This window comes from Lucilia cuprina, chromosome 3 (assembly GCF_022045245.1).
Source record: "Lucilia cuprina isolate Lc7/37 chromosome 3, ASM2204524v1, whole genome shotgun sequence".
In the NCBI taxonomy this organism is placed as follows: Eukaryota; Metazoa; Arthropoda; class Insecta; order Diptera; family Calliphoridae; genus Lucilia; species Lucilia cuprina.
The window spans coordinates 61,504,267-61,525,048 of record NC_060951.1 but is presented as its reverse complement, the minus strand read 5'-3'; the positions used below and the strand labels follow the sequence as shown (position 1 = coordinate 61,525,048).

At 26.0% G+C, this 20,782-nt stretch overlaps 1 protein-coding gene across 11 annotated transcripts in view; it reads left to right on the top strand.

Annotated features, from left to right (window-relative positions):
• The window catches only part of LOC111678828 (disks large 1 tumor suppressor protein), a 60,492-nt gene that overhangs the window by 16,837 nt on the left and 22,873 nt on the right, over window positions 1-20,782 (top strand). For 9 of the 11 annotated variants that reach the window (XM_023440250.2, XM_046946704.1, XM_046946705.1 and 6 more), the window contains 4 exons: window positions 7,284-7,451; window positions 14,043-14,612; window positions 15,088-15,466; window positions 16,610-16,700. In XM_023440250.2, coding sequence (XP_023296018.2) covers window positions 7,284-7,451; window positions 14,043-14,612; window positions 15,088-15,466; window positions 16,610-16,700 — 1,208 coding nt within the window. Of the gene's footprint in view, window positions 1-5,113; window positions 5,462-7,283; window positions 7,452-14,042; window positions 14,613-15,087; window positions 15,467-16,609; window positions 16,701-20,782 lie in introns of those variants that run through there. The other 2 variants (XM_023440252.2, XM_023440249.2) reach the window with 2 other exon arrangements.

Here is a 20,782-nt window from a genome sequence, read left to right as displayed (position 1 = left end):
ATTTTCCAATTATTTTCTAAAAGAGAAAATTTCCCAAACTTGTTTTCTAAAAAAATTCTCTATAAAAAGAAAATTTCCCGAATATTTCTGTAAAGAGAAAATTTACCAATATTTTTCTATGGCGAAATAGCTAAATTTCCGAAAAATGTTCTATAAAGACAAAAGTTTCCAAAAGAAAATTTTTAAGTTCTCTTAAATTTTCAAATATGTTCTATAAAAAAAAATTTCCAAAATATGCTCTATAAAAAGAAAATTTTTCAAATATGTTATAAAAAGAGAAAATTTTCCAAATATTTTCTATAAACAGAAAATTTCTTAAATATGTTCCATTAAGAGAACTTTTTATCAAACATGTTCGATAAAGAAAAGTTTCTCAAATATGTTCTATAAAGAGATAATTTCCCAAACATTATCTATAGCGAAAATGACTATAAAAATAATGAAATTTCCTAAATATTTTCTGTAAAGAGAAAATTTCCCAAAAATTATCTAAAAAGAAAAAAATTTCCAATTATATTCTATAAAGAGAAAATTTTCAGAGAATATTTCCCAAAAATTTTCTATAAAGAGAAAATTTTACAAAGAATGTTCTATAAAGAGAAAATTTCCTAAAAATTTTCCAAAAATGTTCTATAAAGAGAAAATTCCCCAAAAATTTTCTATAAAGAAAAAATTTTCAAATATTTTCTATAAAAAATTCCCCAAATGTTCTATAAACAGAAAACTTCTATAATATATATTGTATAAAGATAAATTTTCACAAAAATGTAATAAAAAGACAAAAATTTTCAAAAAGTTTATTGAGAAAGAAAAATTTTTATGAAGAGACAATTTCCGCTATTTTTGAGAAGAAAGATATTTCATCTAACAAATTGTAATTATAATTAAAATGCTGAATTGGGATAAAAATTTGTTTCTGAAAATAAATTTTCCGAATATATTAAAAATATTCCATAGAAAATAAATTCTGAAAAACTGACAAAGTTTCAATATAGAATATTGTTTCATGTCTCACAGCCAACAGATCAAACAAATCCTTTTAATATTCCAAATCAAAGAAACTTATGCCTTTTTCACAGGTTTATAGGTTTTTATGGTTGAACAATTTTTGGGTCAAAAGATAATTGAAATAAATTTTTGCATACGCAGCTACACACATGTTCAATTAAATGGAATGAATGCATCAATATGGCACACAATTGCCAAAAACAAAAATTTAATTTACTTTCTGTTGTTTTTCCTTTTAAAATTTCTTTCCATAGCCTTCCAAGCTGTCATCTATCAACCAGATAATAAATTTATTTACACTAAAAAAATAACGATTGATTGAAAAATTTTAAAAATCAAAAAATTATTTTATATAATTTTTATCTATACACATTTTATAAAATATTGTTTGTATAACATTTAAAAACACATTATTATTGATTTATTGGCATTGGTCAAATAATGTTGACCACAAATAAGACATAAATTTAAAATATTTTCAAACAATTACATAAATTATTCTCTAGATGATGCTTTTAAAAAGTTTTATAATTTTTTAACACCTATTAGTTTTAATACTCTTACTCATAGTAATAATGATGATTATGATTATGATGTTTGATGCTAATTACTGATAGCTCTCAGTAAGTACATACCACATCCATATTCAATTCATTCATATAAACTTGTTGTGTATACCTTAAGCGTACGTGTCGCTATTAGAAAAAAGTGTTGTTGTTGGTTTTGTTTCTTTCTTTTAGTTTGTAGGAAGTTAGCTTTTCATTTTATTATTATTATGAAAAGAGCAGAACATATGGAATACATACATACATTCATAAGTATGTTGTATCTATGGACTAGGTGTTTGTTTGAAAATTCTACCGAACGATGTATTTTTTCAGTCATTCTCATTCATTCATTTGTTAATACAAATATATTCACACTTACACATATGTATGTATGTATGTATGTATGTATGTATGTATGTATGTATGTATGTATGTATGTATGTATGTGCATATATATGGAGAGACTAAAAGTGTTTTAATTAGTACATGGAAAGTGGATAAAAAATTGTTAGGGCGCCTTAGTTAATAGGGGCTAATAAGAGTGATGTTGTTGTTTTTTAGTCCAATTTTTAACATTTAAAAAAAAAATTAAAAAAGAAACAATAGCTGTCTCAAATATGTGCTATAAAGTAAAATTTTTTCAAATATATCTAAAAAAATGTTCACAAAAAATTTTTAGAAAGAGAAAATTTCCCAAATATTTCCAAATATGTTCTCTAAGGAGAAAATTTCTCAAATATAAACGAAAAAATCGTAAATATGCTTTAAAAAGAGAAGATTTTCTAAATAAGTTCTAAAAAAAAAGAAAATTTCCCAAACATATTCTTTAAAGAGAAAATTTTCAAATATGTTCTAAAGAGAGACAATTTCCCAAATATGTTGTATAAAGTAAAAATTTAAATGTGTTTTATTAAAGATTTTTGTTTTAAATAAATATATTCCATAAAGAGAATAATTCTCAATAATACACATTTCTGAAATATGTTCCATTAAGAGAAAATTTCTCAAAATATGTTCTAAAAGAGAAAATTTCCAAAGATTTTCTTTAAAGAGAAAAATTCCTAAATGTGTTCTATAAAGAGAAAATTTCCCAAAAAAAAAACAAATTTTTAAAATATGTTCTATTAAGAAAAAATTTTCCAAAAATTTTCTATAAAAAGAAAATTTCTCAAATATTTTCTATAAAAAGAAACATTCCTAAATATGTTCTATAAAGAAAAAAATTTCCCAAAAATTTTCTATAAAGAGAAAATTTCCCAAAAATTTCCTATAAAGAGAACATTTCCCAATAAATTTCTATAAAGAGAAAATTTTCCAAAAATGTAAAAAGAATATTTCACAGAAATACACATTTATCAAATATGTTTTATTAAGAGAAAATTTCTCAAAATTTTTCTATAAAGAGAAAATTTTCCAAATATATTCTATAAAAAGAAAAATTCCTAAATATGTTCTATAAAGAGACAATTCTCCAAAAATTTTCTATAAAAGAAAATTTCCCTAAAATTTTTTAAAAAGGAAAATTTTCCAAAAAGTTCTATATAGAGAAAAGTTCCCATATATATTTCGTAAAGAGAATATTTCACAAAAATACACATTTATCAAATATCTTCCATTAAAAGAAAATTTCTCAAAATATGTTCTATAAGAGAAAATTTCCCAAATATTTTCTATAAAAAGAAAAATTCAAATATGTTCTATAAAGTGAAATTTTCAAAAAAATTTCGAAATATTTTCTATAAAGAGTAAATTTCCAAAATATTTTCAATAAATAAAAATTTCTATAAAGAGAAAAGTTCCCAAATATATTCTGTAAAGAATATTTCCCAAAAAGCATATTTTTCAAATATTTTCTATTAAGAGAAAATTTCTTAAAATATGTTCTATAAGAGATAATTTCTCAAAAATTTCCTATAAATAGAAAATTTCTAAAAATCTTTTCTATAAGAGAAAATTTCCTATAAAGAGAACATTTCCCAAATATTTTCTATAAAGAGAAAAAATCCCGAAAATATATTCTATAAAGAGAAAGTTTCCAAATATGATGAGAAATTCCTAAATATGTTGAATAAGGAAAAACTTTCTCAAATATATTCTATAGAGAGAAAATTTCTCAAAAAAAAAAATTATAAAAAATGCTCTAATAGAAAATTCTCCAAAAATTAAAAAAAAAATTCAAAAATTTGCTAAAAAGAGAAAATTTCCCAAACATTTGCTATAAAAAGAAAATTACACATTTTTTAATATGGAGAAAATTTTGCACAGAAGATAATTTCGCCAAAATTTGTCTAAAAAAGGAAAATATTTATAATGAGAAAAATTTCCGTAATTTTCTGTAAAAATTTTTCTAAATTTTTATAAAAAAATTTCATGAAATTCATTTTCAAAAAAAGATTTTCTATCGCTATTTTTTTTAAAGAGAAAATTTCTCGAAATTGTTTAAAAAAGGAAAAAATCCTGAAAATAAGTTTGTCTCTTTTACATTTTTTCTGATTAATTGTTTCTTTTTTTAAATTTTTGTTAAAATAGATTTTGAAAAGCAACTAAAAATCACTTTCCATTTTCCAACGCCTCTGACTAAAGTCTATTCATACATTTATTTTCTTGTGTATTTTTTCACATAAACAGAATTTAAAATAAGAAGACAAAAAAAAAACATCAATACAGAATATATTTTGTATTTTTCAGATGGAGGGAATATAATTGAACAATTTCCATTTAGTTTAAAATTTGTTGTGTTTCGCATGTGTCTGATATTCTCGTTGTGCATTAATTTCGAAACAAACAACACGGCAGTTTGTTTTTTTTTTCAATAAATAAAAAGTTTTTAATATTTTTTTTGCGGTTTATAAAAGTTTTTTTTTTTTAAGAATTTTCTTTATTTTTACTCTCATTGTTGTGAAACAAATGGCCAAAACGTTGGTGATGATGATAATGATGCTAGAGATGAGTTAAATAATAATTATTATCATCAACATTATAATGATTGTGTTAATGATGACCAACTGACAATTAAATACAAAATATTTAGAAATATTCACAAGTATATTTGGAATATTGTTTTTCTTGTTTTTCGCATATTGTTTTTGTTGTTTAGTGAGTGTGTGCGTTTTGTGTTTTTATTTTGGATTTCAGTTGAAAATTTTCATTACTCAGTCAGCCGTCTGCTTAATATTTTTCTTTTTTTTTAATTTTGAATAAATGGTGATTTAAAAATTTTTCTTTATATTTACACCATTAAAACGCCTAGTATTCACTATTTTTGTTAAAAGAACAGAAGAACAAATTTTGAAAACAAATGAGAAATGTTTAATTAACAACCAAAAAATATGATGTATATTTTCCATTTTCACACATGACTAAATTATACACACACACACATATGTATGTATAGTACAAATATGACAACATTTTACGAGTATTAAAAAAGAAATTATAAAACATTAATTGAAATCTTTGCAAAAAGTGATTTTAAAATAAATAAACATCTTTTAATAAATAATAATTAATAGAAAATTTAAATAAAGAAAAAAATTTAAAATTATAGACAAAGAATTATGTTTCTTTGATTTACTTTCTATAAAAGTATAAAAGAAGTGTTCCAAAAAGTTATTGTATAATATAAACCAAGAATTATGATCGATTGGATTTCTATAGTTCGGCATTCGCGTCGTCGCATTACAGGTTTCAGTGCTCGTTCACCGGTTCGTCTACCGCGTCGCCCTAAAAAACATCAAATTTCTAGCATACCACCAGCCATAACTCCCATTAACGCTTCTACGGAGGATTGTAGAGTGAATGATTCACCTACCATTAGTACCAAGAGCAGTAGGCAGCATCGAGTTGATTATAAAACTCAATCTCAAGTAAATGCTACCTGCTGTAATTCACCATATTGTGTAAATGTAAGTTCAGTTGGAAGTTGACAATTGTATATCGAATACGACTCTTGCTGTAGATAGATAGATAGATAGATAGATAGATAGATAGATAGATAGATAGATAGATAGATAGATAGATAGATAGATAGATAGATAGATAGATAGATAGATAGCTAGATAGATAGATAGATAGATAGATAGATAGATAGATAGATAGATAGATAGATAGATAGATAGATAGATAGATAAATAGATAGATAGATAGATAGATAGATAGATAGATAGATAGATAGATAGATCGATAGATCGATAGATCGATAGATCGATAGATCGATAGATAGATAGATAGATAGATAGATAGATAGATAGATAGATAGATAGATAGATAGATAGATAGATAGATAGATAGATAGATAGATAGATAGATAAATAGATAGATAGATAGATAGATAGATAGAGCGATAGATCGATAGATAGATAGATAGATAGATAGATAGATAGATAGATAGATAGATAGATAGATAGATAAATAGATAGATAGATAGATAGATAGATAGATAGATAGATAGATAGATAGATAGTTAGATAGTTAGATAGTTAGATAGTTAGATAGATAGATAGATAGATAGATAGATAGATAGATAGATAGATAGATAGATAGTTAGATAGTTAGATAGTTAGATAGTTAGATAGTTAGATAGATAGATAGATAGATAGATAGATAGATAGATAGATAGATAGATAGATAGTTAGATAGATAGTTAGATAGATAGATAGATAGATAGATAGATAGATAGATAGATAGATAGATAGATAGATAGATAGATAGATAGATAGATAGATAGATAGATAGATAGATAGATAGATAGATAGATAGATAGATAGATAGATAGATAGATAGATAGATAGATAGATAAATAGATAGATAGATAGATAGATAGATAGATAGATAGATAGATAGATAGATAGATAGATAGATAGATAGATAGATAGATAGATAGATAGATAGATAGATAGATAGATAGATAGATAGATAGATAGATAGATAGATAGATAGATAGATAGATATTAAATAGATAGATAGATAGATAGATAGATAGATAGATAGATAGATAGATAGATAGATAGATAGATAGATAGATAGATAGATAGATAGATAGATAGATAAATAAATAAATAAATAAATAAATAAATAGATAGATAGATAGATAGATAGATAGATAGATAGATAGATAGATAGATAGATAGATAGATAGATAGATAGATAGTTAGATAGATAGTTAGATAGATAGATAGATAGATAGATAGATAGATAGATAGATAGATAGATAGATAGATAGATAGATAGATAGATAGATAAATAGATAGATAGATAGATAGATAGATAGATAGATAGATAGATAGATAGATAGATAGATAGATAGATGGATAGATAGATAGATAGATAGATAGATAGATAGATAGATAGATAGATAGATAGATAGATAGATAGATAGATAGATTAGATTATTTTTGAAATGAAAAATCAAGGGCCTTAATGTCACATCATGATTTTACTCAATGTTTTAATTACATTTTATAAAATATTTCACCTTAAATAAAGCTTATAATAAACTCTTTCCAATATTCCCACCCAAATTGCAACAAAATGTTGTTCATTTTTAAAATATTTGTTTACTTTAAGACGAATCAAAATTCTTAAATTTATGACCATTTTTATATTTGTTATTTTATCCAGTATAAGCAAAATAAATTTTTTCTATTTACGTTCTGCCAGGTGCTAAATAGAAATAAATATTTTTCGCATTTTAAAATTTTCCTCTTTTTTTACATTCAATATTTACAGAATCAAACTGTTAAAGTAGCTGCAGAAGCTGAAGTGAAAAAAGAACAACAACAAACAGAGGCGGCTAATGTAACAACACAAGCAGCAATAGATGTACAACAACAGCAGCAGCAACAGCAACAGAACAATGGTCGTCAAACATTGTCAGGAAATACAGATGTAAATATTGTAAGTCCCTATGAAGTCTATATGTCTTTTTAAATGTTTTATTTGTTGTTGTAAAAAAGAAAATGTTGTGTGCTAAATGCAAAAATGCAAAAATATGAGTCCTAAAAGGAAAACATGACAGTTTGATAGAAAGTAAGTTTTTTTCTTTATACCAAATACAAATTTAATTAATATGCATTTTGCTAAAAAAAAGTTATGCCAAAAAATTTACATATTTTTATAAGTTTTTTTCCCTTGTACTTAATTATTAGTTTTATTACCTTTTATTTTTTTATTCTTACATATTTTTTTGTTTTGTAAAAGCGATTTTATTTTGTAACTAATATGTATTAAGTTTCAAATGTTTATTGCTCTGCTCGATTTTTTAATTATAATACAGATCAGTCATGGAAAATATAACTTTAGAAATTATATTCACCTTTTCAAAAAAGGATTAAAAGTACTTATTAACTTTCAGTCTTTTGGGTATTCTATAAACTTACCTAAAAGTCTAGTCTATTGACTATTAAATTAACTAGTCTGTCTATTGAATAGTTTTGACTAGTCTATTGACTAATCTATTAAATATCTGTGAACTATATTGTTGACTTGAATGTAATTTCCTGATTTGTCTGTGAAATAAACTTATCTATGGAATATTGATTAGTCTTTGGACTTTTAAATTGTTTACTTTGTTGACTACTCTTTTGACTATTATATTGTTTACTTTATTGACTACTCTAATGACTAGACTATTGATTAGTCTATGCACTAATGACTGGTATCTTGACAATTCTACTATTAAAAAAGTTCTTAATAAGTCATAAGAGTACTGCGAAGTTTTTCAATACTAAAAAAAAATACTAAAAAAGTACAATACTACTGAGTTATCCATGCCTGATATAGATTAAACAATAATGCTTATATGAATGAATTTAATCCCTATTTTTATTTCAAAATTAAACTAAATTTTAGATTTTAATAATTAACTTTTTAAAATCATTCCTTAAAGAAAAACATTCCTAAATTCTTGTTAAATGTTTTTAATATAATAAATCCAAAGTTTCCATTATGCTGAAGCAATCCTTTTAAAGTTTCGAAACTTAAGCTATAAATACATACATAAATTTGTAGTTTTATGCCTTAAATCAATCCTTTTTTATAACTTTTATAAATCTATAAAATAATTTTTTATTTTTACCTGCATTTAAATATAAAATTTGCTTTAACTTTTAGCTTTATAGGTTGTATTTTATCCAATTCTTGCTTTATATTTTTTTATATATATAAACGTTTTTGCATGGCAAAAGATTTATTTTTTTAATTTTTTTATTAATAAAGTTGTTTAAAAAACTTTTGATACTTTTTTTTAATTTGTTTTGTTTGATTTTGTATGCCAGAATGCGTTTTAAAATTAAACAAAAAGGTTTGTATGCTTTTTTCTCTAATGCTTGATGTTTTAAAAAGAAATTATAAAAATAGTTTAAGATTATCGATATCCGATCGGATTATCGGATCAAAAGGAGTATTAAAGTAACAATGTTGGTTAACCAATTCAGATTTTAAATGTATTGAGATGACATGAATATGGCTCGGAAGGCTTTACTTTGGTCTATTGAGAATTATTTTCTTACATTTTATATAATACTGGGTTAATTTATAATTAGATTCGAAAACACTCGAGTAACAATATTGAATTCTAATTTATTCGAATCACAGCGCTATGATAATTGGGATAATGATAATGATCCTAATGACTAATTCATATGTATATTTTGAATTTAATTACAAATTACGGGAAATTAATCCTGCCTAGAAATCATTCTTTTAAGGCTCTGTAGTTTTGCCATCAAGTATGCAGTTAACACATTATTAAAGCAATTGTGTAATACATATAAACTTTAATTATTAGCAGAACTTTGAAGAAAAAAGGCAGAAAATATCTGAAAAAAAATAATCAAGCTAAAATAAATAACATGTGAACAAATTAAATCGCAACATAAATCGCTTTAAATCCACCACTTATATACCAAGTACTAAAAAGAATCAAGTGTTAACCAATAACTGTCACCCCATCTAAATTCGTACTATAAAAAGGTTGGCATCGCCAGTCAATAGAAATGACAGACAGAATACGGTATACGATCGCTCGCTAGAGAGAAGAGTTTTCTCAAAGAGTTCTCTTTTAACGCAATAAATAAGCCAAAAAAACGGAATTTAAATAAATAAACTAAAATAAAACAATAATAAACAACGCCGATTATAAAAAATATAAACAAAACAAGTGTTTTTAAACAAAGAATCCGGTGCAAAAATAAGTGAAATATACACAAACACACACACATATTAGAAAAAAGGCAAAAAAAAGCAATGAAAAAAATTCCTCTGCAGCATTGCCATATGCAAAACGAGTATCGAAATGTTTCTAGCTTTATTATTGCTTAACTTACACCGCAACATGTTGCTAGAGTAATAGTCTTTCATTCATTGCTCTCTAAACTAAACGCTGTCATCATCATTAAATTTTCACTACAGTCAAAAAGTAAATTGTCAACGCGTAAGAATATTTAAAATGAAGAAAAAAATGTATTTTAATGCAAAAATATAAGAAAATTTTATAAAATTAACATAGAGCTAATAAAAACAAACGAAATTTACGAAATATATAACGATTTTAATAAAATAACAAAAATATAAAGCTGAACAAAGTGTTTGTGTTGTGTGAAGTAGTAAAAAAAGGTTGCTTGGCGACGTTAACGACCGACATTTGTTGTTGGTTTTTTTCTTTAAGTTATTTTTTGTGTAATGATGATTTGTAAAGGGAAAGTTCCAAGTTAACTTGTACTTTTAATTAATGTACAATAATAAAAAAAGTATGCTTTTATTATTATGACTTATAAATTTAATGGGTGTGTGTGTAATTGTAACAACAAAAAAGATAAATTTATTGATAAAACAACATAGCGAAAGCAACAATAACAATAAAAAAAGAAATACAAAAATATAATAAATCCCTTTTTAAGATCATTGGCAACAAGTGTACAAACAACAAATACTTAATACTTGTCGTTGCCGTGAAAAATTACTTACTAAAAGTGTTGCCAATGCTAACAACATGTCTAGGCAACATTTGTGCTTATAAACAAAGTATTGAATATAGTTGTTGTTGTTGTTGTTAAGAAAGAAAAATAGTGACTGTGTTTATGAATATTTTTATTATGTTTGTGTAAATGAATGTGTCGTGTTTATTTTATGGAATTTGACATCTCCCTTTTACGCTCTCTCACAATTGTTGTTTACCGGAACAGAGAAAACAAAAAAGTAAAAGAAGCAAGAACAAGCAGAAGATACAAAATAAAACACAATTAAAGAAAACAACAACTAAAGTAGAGAATAAATAAAAAAATATAGAAAATAAAAACTGCTTTAATAAATAATTATTATCGTTAAGATTTTTGTTATTATTACACCCATTTATTTAATTTCCCGTGCTGTGCTGCTTCTGATGTTGCTCAATTCATTTTAAACGCATACAAAATATAATTTGTAGCGTTTTTTTATTTTACAACGACTGCTGCAGCTACTGAGAAATCGGCTGCTGCTGTAAAATTGTTATTGAACGTTAAGAAATAAAAAAACATATCATCTGTCGTTGCTGTTAAAGTAAATAGATATTGAAAGTGTTAAATACTATAATAAATATTACAAAAAAATAATAATTATAATAAAAAAACACTAGTTAAAAAAGTAAACCGAAACAAGTGACAGAGATGACCACACGTAAAAAGAAGGGCAAAGAGGGTGGCGGTGGTGGCGGAGGCTTTATCAAAAAAGTCTCTTCCTTATTTAATCTGGATTCGGTAATTATTATTATCATTATTTGAATAAAAATATTTATGCAAAATTGAAAATTTGCTGACTCCTGATGAGCTAACTCGAATTAGCATCGTACATATCGAAATAAATTGTTTGCTCATCTATGAGGTTGGTTGGTGTGGTGATGGCTTGTTCAGGCTATTTTTAATGTGACCAATTTATCGGCTGCTGTTGATGATAACATCATTTATTTTTAAAGAAAAAAATACATTTTAGCTATAGCACCACCACCATTAAAGCCATCACCCACTACTCAGTCATTCAGTCAGCTAGCTCGCCAACAATTCCCATTTATTGGAAATGGATAAAAAGGGGTATTCCGGGTGAACATTTTTGATCTGCTATTTGTTAATGTTATATTTGTTCATCTATTAAATGAAAAATGTGTGTTTTTCTTTAAAATTTGTGTGAGCATTTGCTCTCAATCTTATTGTGTATTTTGCCTATTTTTATAGGATTGCCATGGTGTAGTTAAGGTGAAGTTAAGTAAAATACTTTAAAAATTCAGTTCTAGTTCTAGTTCAGTTCTAGTTCAGTTCTAGTTCAGTTCTAGTTCAGTTCTAGTTCAGTTCTAGTTCAGTTCTAGTTCAGTTCTAGTTCAGTTCTAGTTCAGTTCTAGTTCAGTTCTAGTTCAGTTCTAGTTCAGTTCTAGTTCAGTTCTAGTTCAGTTCTAGTTCAGTTCTAGTTCAGTTCTAGTTTAGTTCTAGTTCAGTTCTGTAGTTCAGTTTTTTGTACGTTTAAAAAATTCTTAAGATAAAAAAATCGTAAGATAAAAAATGAATTTCGTTTTACATAATTTCGATAAAATGTCATTTCGTTTACGTTGACGAGTCAAAAATGCTTTGTTCATATGTAAAATCATAAAAAAGAACAAACAGAACAATTAAAGACCAAATGTTACTATGACGCTGTACAATAATTTTAATGGATCTAAGCCAAATATTTAACATTCACGTGTTTTCTTATTCTTTTGCTTCTGAGTATATTTCAAAACAGAATCTTAACATGGCAAAGTTAAGACAATTTAAAACAGATATGTTTCTAAAAGTGTTATTACAATTTAAAAGACTATTAATGTTTTATAAATCATTTATTAATGGCTTATTAATAAGAACCTAGATATACCTTTTTCAATATTTATTATAATTTTTTCTTAGAAAATATTAAAATTATCTTCCTCGTTGCTGATTCATTTGTTTAATGATTTGATCTTTGATGATCTTTGTTGTGGGAATTAAATGGGATTCTTCTACTATTCAAATGAACTTTTGGCTTCTATTGCCTCCTTAGAAAATGTTGTCTTTCTTTCATTTCACTCTGTTGCCCTTCTTAAGTGTTTTCTAATTTCAAATTTAAAAGCGATAGTCTATTTTTATAATAAATAATACTTCTTTTTTTACTCTTAAAATCATATTTTCCAACAGATTCCACTTAAAATTTAAAATCCCTCTTTTTTAAATATTAATGCGTTCTTCCACTTAGCAACTCTATTCGGCTGCTCAACTTGCTTTAGCAGCCATTCAAAGGGAATTCCATTGTAGCATATTCATAATTCTTTTTATATTATAATAATTTTATATTTCATTGGGTTTTGAATTTTACTTTTTGCCTTTTTTCACATTACGTTGCGATCTTAGTTGTTGTTGTTTTTTTTAATTTATCACATTATTGTAATGTGTACGTTCTTAACGTTTCTCTATACTTGTATGTTGTTACATTAATAGATGGAAAATTAAAAAAAAAAAACATATAAGAATTTCTTGACCTCATACTATTTTTGATCTTTTTAAGGTCTGTGCAACAATGTTGTATGACTAAACACACTCTTTCGTACTCGTGCCTATTGTATAGTTTATGCGATATTTTTGTTTATATTGTTTATTGTTGTTTTATTTTCTTTTTTATTTTTATTATCAAGTGGGCGTTTAAATTATTGTTGTGTTATTCATTTATGTATTTAGTTTCGAAGTTTTTTTGCTTATCGCTAAATAGAAAATTCACATCAATTAATGCATTGGCAAATATGTAGGTGAAAATTTTTGTTTTTATTTTTTTGCAACAAATCAAATGCAATTAATTTTTAAGTTTTTGCAAACAGGGTATCGTTATCATCCATCTCAAAGTCTTGGGCAGGAAATTTGGAATTGGTCAGATAGCTAGTTTATCTTTTCTGAACATTTTTATAAGGTTTCAAATTTTAAGGACATTTGGGTGTTATCCTCTGGTTTTTTATTATTAGCACCTTGTTAAGATACATCTTAAATATTTGTGCTAAAATATGAATTTGTATTCATCTACTGTCAACCCCTGAAAAATGCCAAATAAACAAATTTCCTTTCGGTACAAAATTTTAACCTCCAAATTTATGTGACTTAAATATTTGGTATATTAATTCTCATTTTTTTCTGTTTAATTTTACATGTATAATTTGTTATTATTTTTTATTTTATTTTAAAAATTTCTAGGCTCATCGGGCTTCTTCGAATAAGGTAAGAAAATTATTTAATTAGAAGAGGTTAAATGGTCTTTATGTGTATGTCAATGTTTTCATTAAAAACAAAGCATCGTTACTCATTTGTGATTTGTCCCTTGCAGCAATTGAAATAAAAGAAATTTAAAATTTATACTTAAGATTAAAACAATAAGCATATTTTGTCCATCAACAACTACAGCTTAACAAAAATAAAATTTTGCTTTTTTCATTTGTTAATTAATTACTTTTCCATTAATTTCCAGGTTAATGGTGATGAAAGCTGGCAATATGAAGATATTACTTTAGAACGTGGCAATTCTGGTTTAGGTTTTTCCATTGCCGGTGGCACAGACAATCCTCATGTTGGTAACGATTCCTCCATTTATATTACTAAATTAATACCGGGCGGTGCTGCTGCAGCCGATGGACGTTTAAGTGTCAACGATATTATTGTTTCGGTCAATGATGTCTCTGTGGTCGATGTACCTCATGCCTCGGCGGTGGATGCCTTAAAAAAAGCCGGCAATATTGTTAAGTTACATGTGAAAAGAAAACGCACTGGCGGTGGTGGAGGTAGTGGCGCAGGCGCTGTTGATGGTATTAGCTCTAAGATGTCTGCGATACAGTCAGGCGATGCGGGACCTAAAGTAATCGAAATCGATTTGGTAAAGGGTGGAAAAGGTTTGGGCTTTTCTATAGCCGGCGGTATTGGTAATCAGCATATACCAGGCGATAATGGTATTTATGTAACTAAAATAATGGATGGTGGTGCTGCTGCTGTCGATGGTCGTTTATCAATTGGTGATAAGCTTATAGCTGTCAAGGCTAATGGGGTAAGTGGAATCAATGAAATATTTTGTTCTCCTTAACAAGAGATTTTTTAAAAAAAAGAAAAAAAACTGAAATAGAATTATACTAAAATTGTACAAGGATTCAGTTCTAGTTCAGTTCTAGTTTAGTTCTAGTTCAGTTCTAGTTCAGTTCTAGGTCAGTTCTAGGTCAGTTCTAGTTCAGTTCTAGTTCAGTTCTAGTTCAGTTCTAGTTCAGTTCTAGTTCAGTTCTAGTTCAGTTCTAGTTCAGTTCTAGTTCAGTTCTAGTTCAGTTCTAGTTCAGTTCTAGTTCAGTTCTAGTTCAGTTCTAGTTCAGTTCTAGTTCAGTTCTAGTTCAGTTCTAGTTCAGTTCTAGTTCAGTTCTAGTTCAGTTCTAGTTCAGTTCTAGTTCAGTTCTAGTTCAGTTCTAGTTCAGTTCTAGTTCAGTTCTAGTTCAGTTCTAGTACAGTGTAATAATTAAAACTAACTTCCTTTTCAGGTCGATAAAAATCTAGAAAATGTTACACACGAAGAAGCCGTTGCCACTTTAAAATCCGTTGTCGATAAAGTAACATTGGTTGTAGGCAAATCGGGTCATATTATTTCAACATCGGGACATCATTTCAATCAAGTGAATTCGCATTCAACAGGTGCGATAAATACTATAGGACAAACTGTTGTTGATTTTGCTCGTTCATCTTCCACCACACCATACACAACTACCACCAACAACATCAACAACAACAATACAAATGCTATGCAACCACCAACAACAGCTACAATTACTAATAATAGCAATAATCAGCACCATGCATCTTCCCCAGCTGTAGCTGAAATAATTCCCACATCTACATCTAGATCCCAGTCACCTTTGCCTCGTAAGCTTTTTTTCCATTTTTATTTTTTTAACTTTAGTTTTTCTTATGATTTTTGTTTCCTTTAGTTTTGATTTTTCCTTTTTAACTTATTTCATTTCTTTTCTAAATAATTTTCAAATTTTTCTTTAAGTTGAATTTGAAAACGAAAAAAAAGAAACCAAACTTTAAAAAAACCCTCCCACCCCACCAATGCTCAAGCAAGAAAAGAAAAAAACTGAACCAAATCAAACTTCATAACTTTTATAATTCATTCCAAATATTTAAAAAAAAATTAACAAAAATTTTGCTACACTTTTGTATGCTTGTGGATTTAATGTGTATTTATGAAAACAAATCAGATATTTTTAGTTGTTACAGTAGTATAGTTTTTTTCTTTCATTTTAATAATATTTCACTGCTAAGTATTGAAACAAAAACCAAAAAAATTTCAAAAAATATTTTGTTAATTTTATTTTCTATTATTAAAAAAACACATAATTTGCATGTTTAAAGGACATTATTATGGAAAGTGAAAAGAAAAACCTTGTTTTCCAACAAAATTTGTTTTGTGATTGTTTTGCACGTTTTAAGTTTTATGGACTATGATTTAGTTCTTGGATTAAATTATTTTGTTTTTTTTGGGAAATTTTAACTTAAAGAGTTTTTACTGTAATGATTTATGTGTTTGCATGTCTACTGGTGCTGCTGCTGCATACAAGAGTGGTGTGTTTTTTTCTTATTTAAATTTCATTATTTTTTTTATAAATATATTTTCCTTATATTACATTCCTTTTACTGTGATTTCTTTTTTTTTACAAAAATATTGTCTACAAACAAATTCCAAAAATGTTTATTTGAAAAAAAAAAAACTATGTATTATTGTCCTACTACCACAACAAATGGCTTTAGAACCAAAAAAAAAAAAAAAATACAAAGAAAATAACCTCTTAAAAACAACTACAACTATTTAAAAAAATAATAATAATATATAAAACAAATGAACCTCTGCTTTAATCACACTAATAAAAGTAATTTTGTATTTTTCGTATTTCCTCTCCCAACCAATATTTGTTGTTTGGGCATTTTTTTTCTATATTATACGCTTTATTTTGATTTGGTGCAAACAAACAAACAAAAAAACAAAAACAAAATATCAAATTATAGAACAACCAGCATCTAGGTATGCCTCATCAAATGTTTTGGCTGCCGTGCCGCCCGGCACTCCAAGAGCTGTTAGCACTGAGGATATAACAAGGTAAGTTTAAAGAAATTATAAAAACTAAAACCATTATAATGTTAGACTTAGATTTCTATATATTAGGGTCATATGTATATAGAACTTTGTTGGGGAATGGACAAATATATGGAAATACTTTTTATACTCTACACCACTATAGTGGGGAGGTTATTATGCGTTTGTGTTGATGGTTGTAATACCCAATATTGGTCCCACCTTAAAGTATACCAATTGACCCAGAATCACTTTCTAAGTCGATTTCGCTATGTCTGTCTGTCTATAAAAAACCATGTGCGCAAGCTACAGTTCGCAATTTTCAAAAAAGGACGAATATTATTGTAACTGATTGAAGTCGATCCATTATTTCACCTAGTCCCTATACAACCGTTGCTTCCAAATTACGTTAAATGATCTGTCCGTCCGTCCGTCCGTCTGTCTGTCTGTCTGTCTGTCTGTCTGTCTGTCTGTCTGTCTATATAAACCATTTGTGCACGCTACAGTTCGCAATTTTCAAGATAATTTGATGGAATTTGCACATATTCTTCTTTTGGTAAATGGACGAACATTTTTATAACTGATTGAAGTCGATCCATTATTTCGCCTATTTTCGCCCAAATTACGTTAAATGATCTATTATATCAACAAAAATCGGCATAACTTACTTTTATGGAACTTTAAATGACACTAACATTTTTTGTTATGATCAGGCCTCTTTTGTCCCATGTCCCCATAAAAACTCCCTTTTAGAATATGACTTAAAGTTCAAAATTCACTTATAAACACTAATTAAACTATTAGGAGCGAGTTTTTCAGATAAAGATAATCTACATTCTACGTTTAAACCTAGTTTTATATATGTTTTGTGTTTTTCAGTGTTGAGTATTATTGGCCAATAAAACTTAAGTTATAAGTGAGAAAACACAATTAACAAAAACAAAAAAACAATGATTTCGGAAGAACAAAAACTTAACATTTTAAGTAAATTGTAATTTTCTTAATTGTTTTGTTTTATTTATTATTGATTTAAATGTTTATTTAACATTTTTTCAAAATTTTTCATTTTACAAAACTTTTGTAAAATTTGCAAAAAACAGCTGTTCATTGTTTATGTTTTTGACTGAAAAGTTGGCAATACTAACAAAGTTAACTAAACTTAAAACCATAACTGAAAAACACAATCATCGGTTAAAGTCCTCCGAAATTTGTTCCGAATTTAATCTAACAGCAAGTTAAGCCTAGTTTAACTAAGTAGTAAGAAATCCGTGGTGTAGGGTGTCAACTGGTCGGCCATGTCTGACTATACATTCATACTTGTTTTTTATATGAAACAAAACTGAAGACAGGTGTCTTATTGTTAGTTATTAGGAATAATTCGAGTTCTAATACCACAATCTCTTGATTGATTTTGACAAAGCAACTGTCAAACAAATTGTTGGAAGAATCAGCTTTATATTGTCATTTATTGATAGATTAATATTAACTTTAAACATATCTAAAGTTTTGCAAAATATAACAAGACAAATGTCACCTGCACTTTGTTATACAAGCACGTCGTGGGGAAATTTACTCTTAACGATTGGGTGTGGCTGTTACTAGTTCACTATGTTCTAAAACCTTTAACTATTTATTCATAAACTTTAATTTTTTATTTGTTCTATAAACCTTTGATAAATGTTTATGAATAAGGCAATAACTATTCATTCATAAAATGTTTTACTTCCTTTCTTAAGCATTTCCTAATGGTTCATTTAATCATATTTTGCCTAAAGTTTTAAAATAAATATTTTAGATTTTATTTTGATAAGAAAGATAAAAATAATTTCAAGATATGCTAAAGTCAAGTTAACCGCATACAGTGGCAGCCACTTTAAAGTGACAAATGTTTATATTAAACACCTGTTAAAGGGAAATTAAATAATATGTAAATATTTTACTGTTTTTGCAAAATTATAATGATGCTTTCCAAAATGAAATTTCTGCAATAATAAGTTAGTCATTAACTGAACCTTAGATAATAAACTTCATTTGTAATTAAACTGTACGCATTGCAAGTACAGTGACAATACATACAACGTATAGAAAACGTCATCATCGGCAACCCACCATTTTCAGTTATATTAAATACGTGAAATCAAATAAAATATATAAATTGAAAAAAAGTCAATGTTTTGGCAAATTATCAAAGAAATTCCTTTTATGAATTAATCACGACACCTGAGACGCATAATATAAACGTTTTGTTGTTGTTGTTGTTGCTGTTTTTATATTGCTACTTAGCTTTTGTTTAATATATAATATATTTGTATTGTTTTTGTAATTTGTTTATTGTCAATTGCAAATAAAAAATATATATATAAAAAAACAAACAAAAAATGAGTTGTCTACAATTGCAATTACTAAATTTAGATGAACGTATTGCGAATTTACGTAAACCTTCATTATGGACAATAGTAGATGAAAAGCAGCAGCAACAGCAGCAGAAAGACAAACAACAGCAACAACATATACAATACCACAACGACGATACTACACGTTTTGTAAATACTCGACTACTGGATCGTTATGAAAATACTGAAAAGTGATGTGTTTATTTTTATTATTATTGTTATTAAAAAAAAAAAATTATTATTAAATTGTTGTTGTTTTAAAATTACACCATTTCGCAAATAAAATTTATAAAAATTAAAAAAAAAATGAAATTTAAATGTTTTTACAATTTAAAAGACTGGCAAACTGTTTACGGAATAAAAAACAAAAACAATCGTTTAATATTGTGAGCAGCTATATAATATGATTTTTAATTTTTTTTTTTTGCTATAAATAAAGTGGAAAAATGTTTAGTTTTAGTAAAATTTACAATTTTTTTACTGAAAATTATAATATTTAAACAAAATTAGAAAAATTGATAAAATTTCGAGTTTTTGGCGAAATTTTAAGTAAAAACTTTAGTATTGGAAAAATGTTTGATTAAAAATTGATTTTTTGTTGAAAAATTTAAATTTTTAATAATTTAAATTTTTAATAATTTAAATTTTTGATTATTTTTTTTTTAACCAAAATTTTAATTTTTTTTTTGTGAATTTTTAAAATATTAATAAAAATTTGAATTTTTGGTAAATTTTATCAGATTTTTAGTAAAATTTAAAATTGTTTTTAAAAGTTTGAATTTTTGGGATTTTTTTTTAGAGAAATTCTTAAATTTTAAGAAAAACTAGAATTTTTATTAGTTGGTTAGTTTGAAAGGAGGATGTATATACATCAAATCCGAAGAAATACACCTAGGCCTCTATCGGGCCTGTTGTGCGCTCCTTAACCAGTGTTCCAGGTGGGAATCGAACCCACCACCATAACACTAACAACTAACCTACCGGAGGTAGGTTTTTTGGTTAAATTTAAAATTTTTCAATTTTCGGAAAAAATTAAATGTATTTTTTTGTGAAAGTTTAAATTTTTAATTGAAAATTTAAATTTTTGGAAAAAATTAAATCTTTTAGTGAAAATTGTAATTTTTATAAAATTTTTAATTTTTACTAAAAATTATAATATTTGATTTAGATTCAATTTTTTTTTTCGGTAAAATTTTGAAATTTTTTGAGAAACTCTTAATTTTTAGAAAAACAAAAATTAATTTTAATAAAATGTTGAATTTTTGGTGAAAATTAATATTTATTTTTTTTGGAGAAAGTTTTAATTTTTAGTGAACTTTGAATTTTTGTTAAAAGTTTTAATTTGGTACAAAAAAAGAAAATGAATTTCAGAGAAATGAGAAATTTTTATTGAAATTCTATAGAAATTTTCAGTGAAATGTAATTTGATATGATAACAATTGTTATCGAAATGTGTGTCCGAATTAAAGAATACGCGTTCCTGTAAAATTGAACAATTGTCGCGACAACGACGATCACTTTATGGATTAAAATTAAACATAATTTCAGTATCGTACAAGTAAGGAAAAAGTTAGGGCCACATACATGATCGTAGCATCAACCTCTTAACAATCTATTAATAAAAATAACATAAACTTATTTGGAAATGGTGTAAATTTTAACATTGAAAAGATTTCACAATAAAACTAAATAACTTACGAATTCTTAACTAAT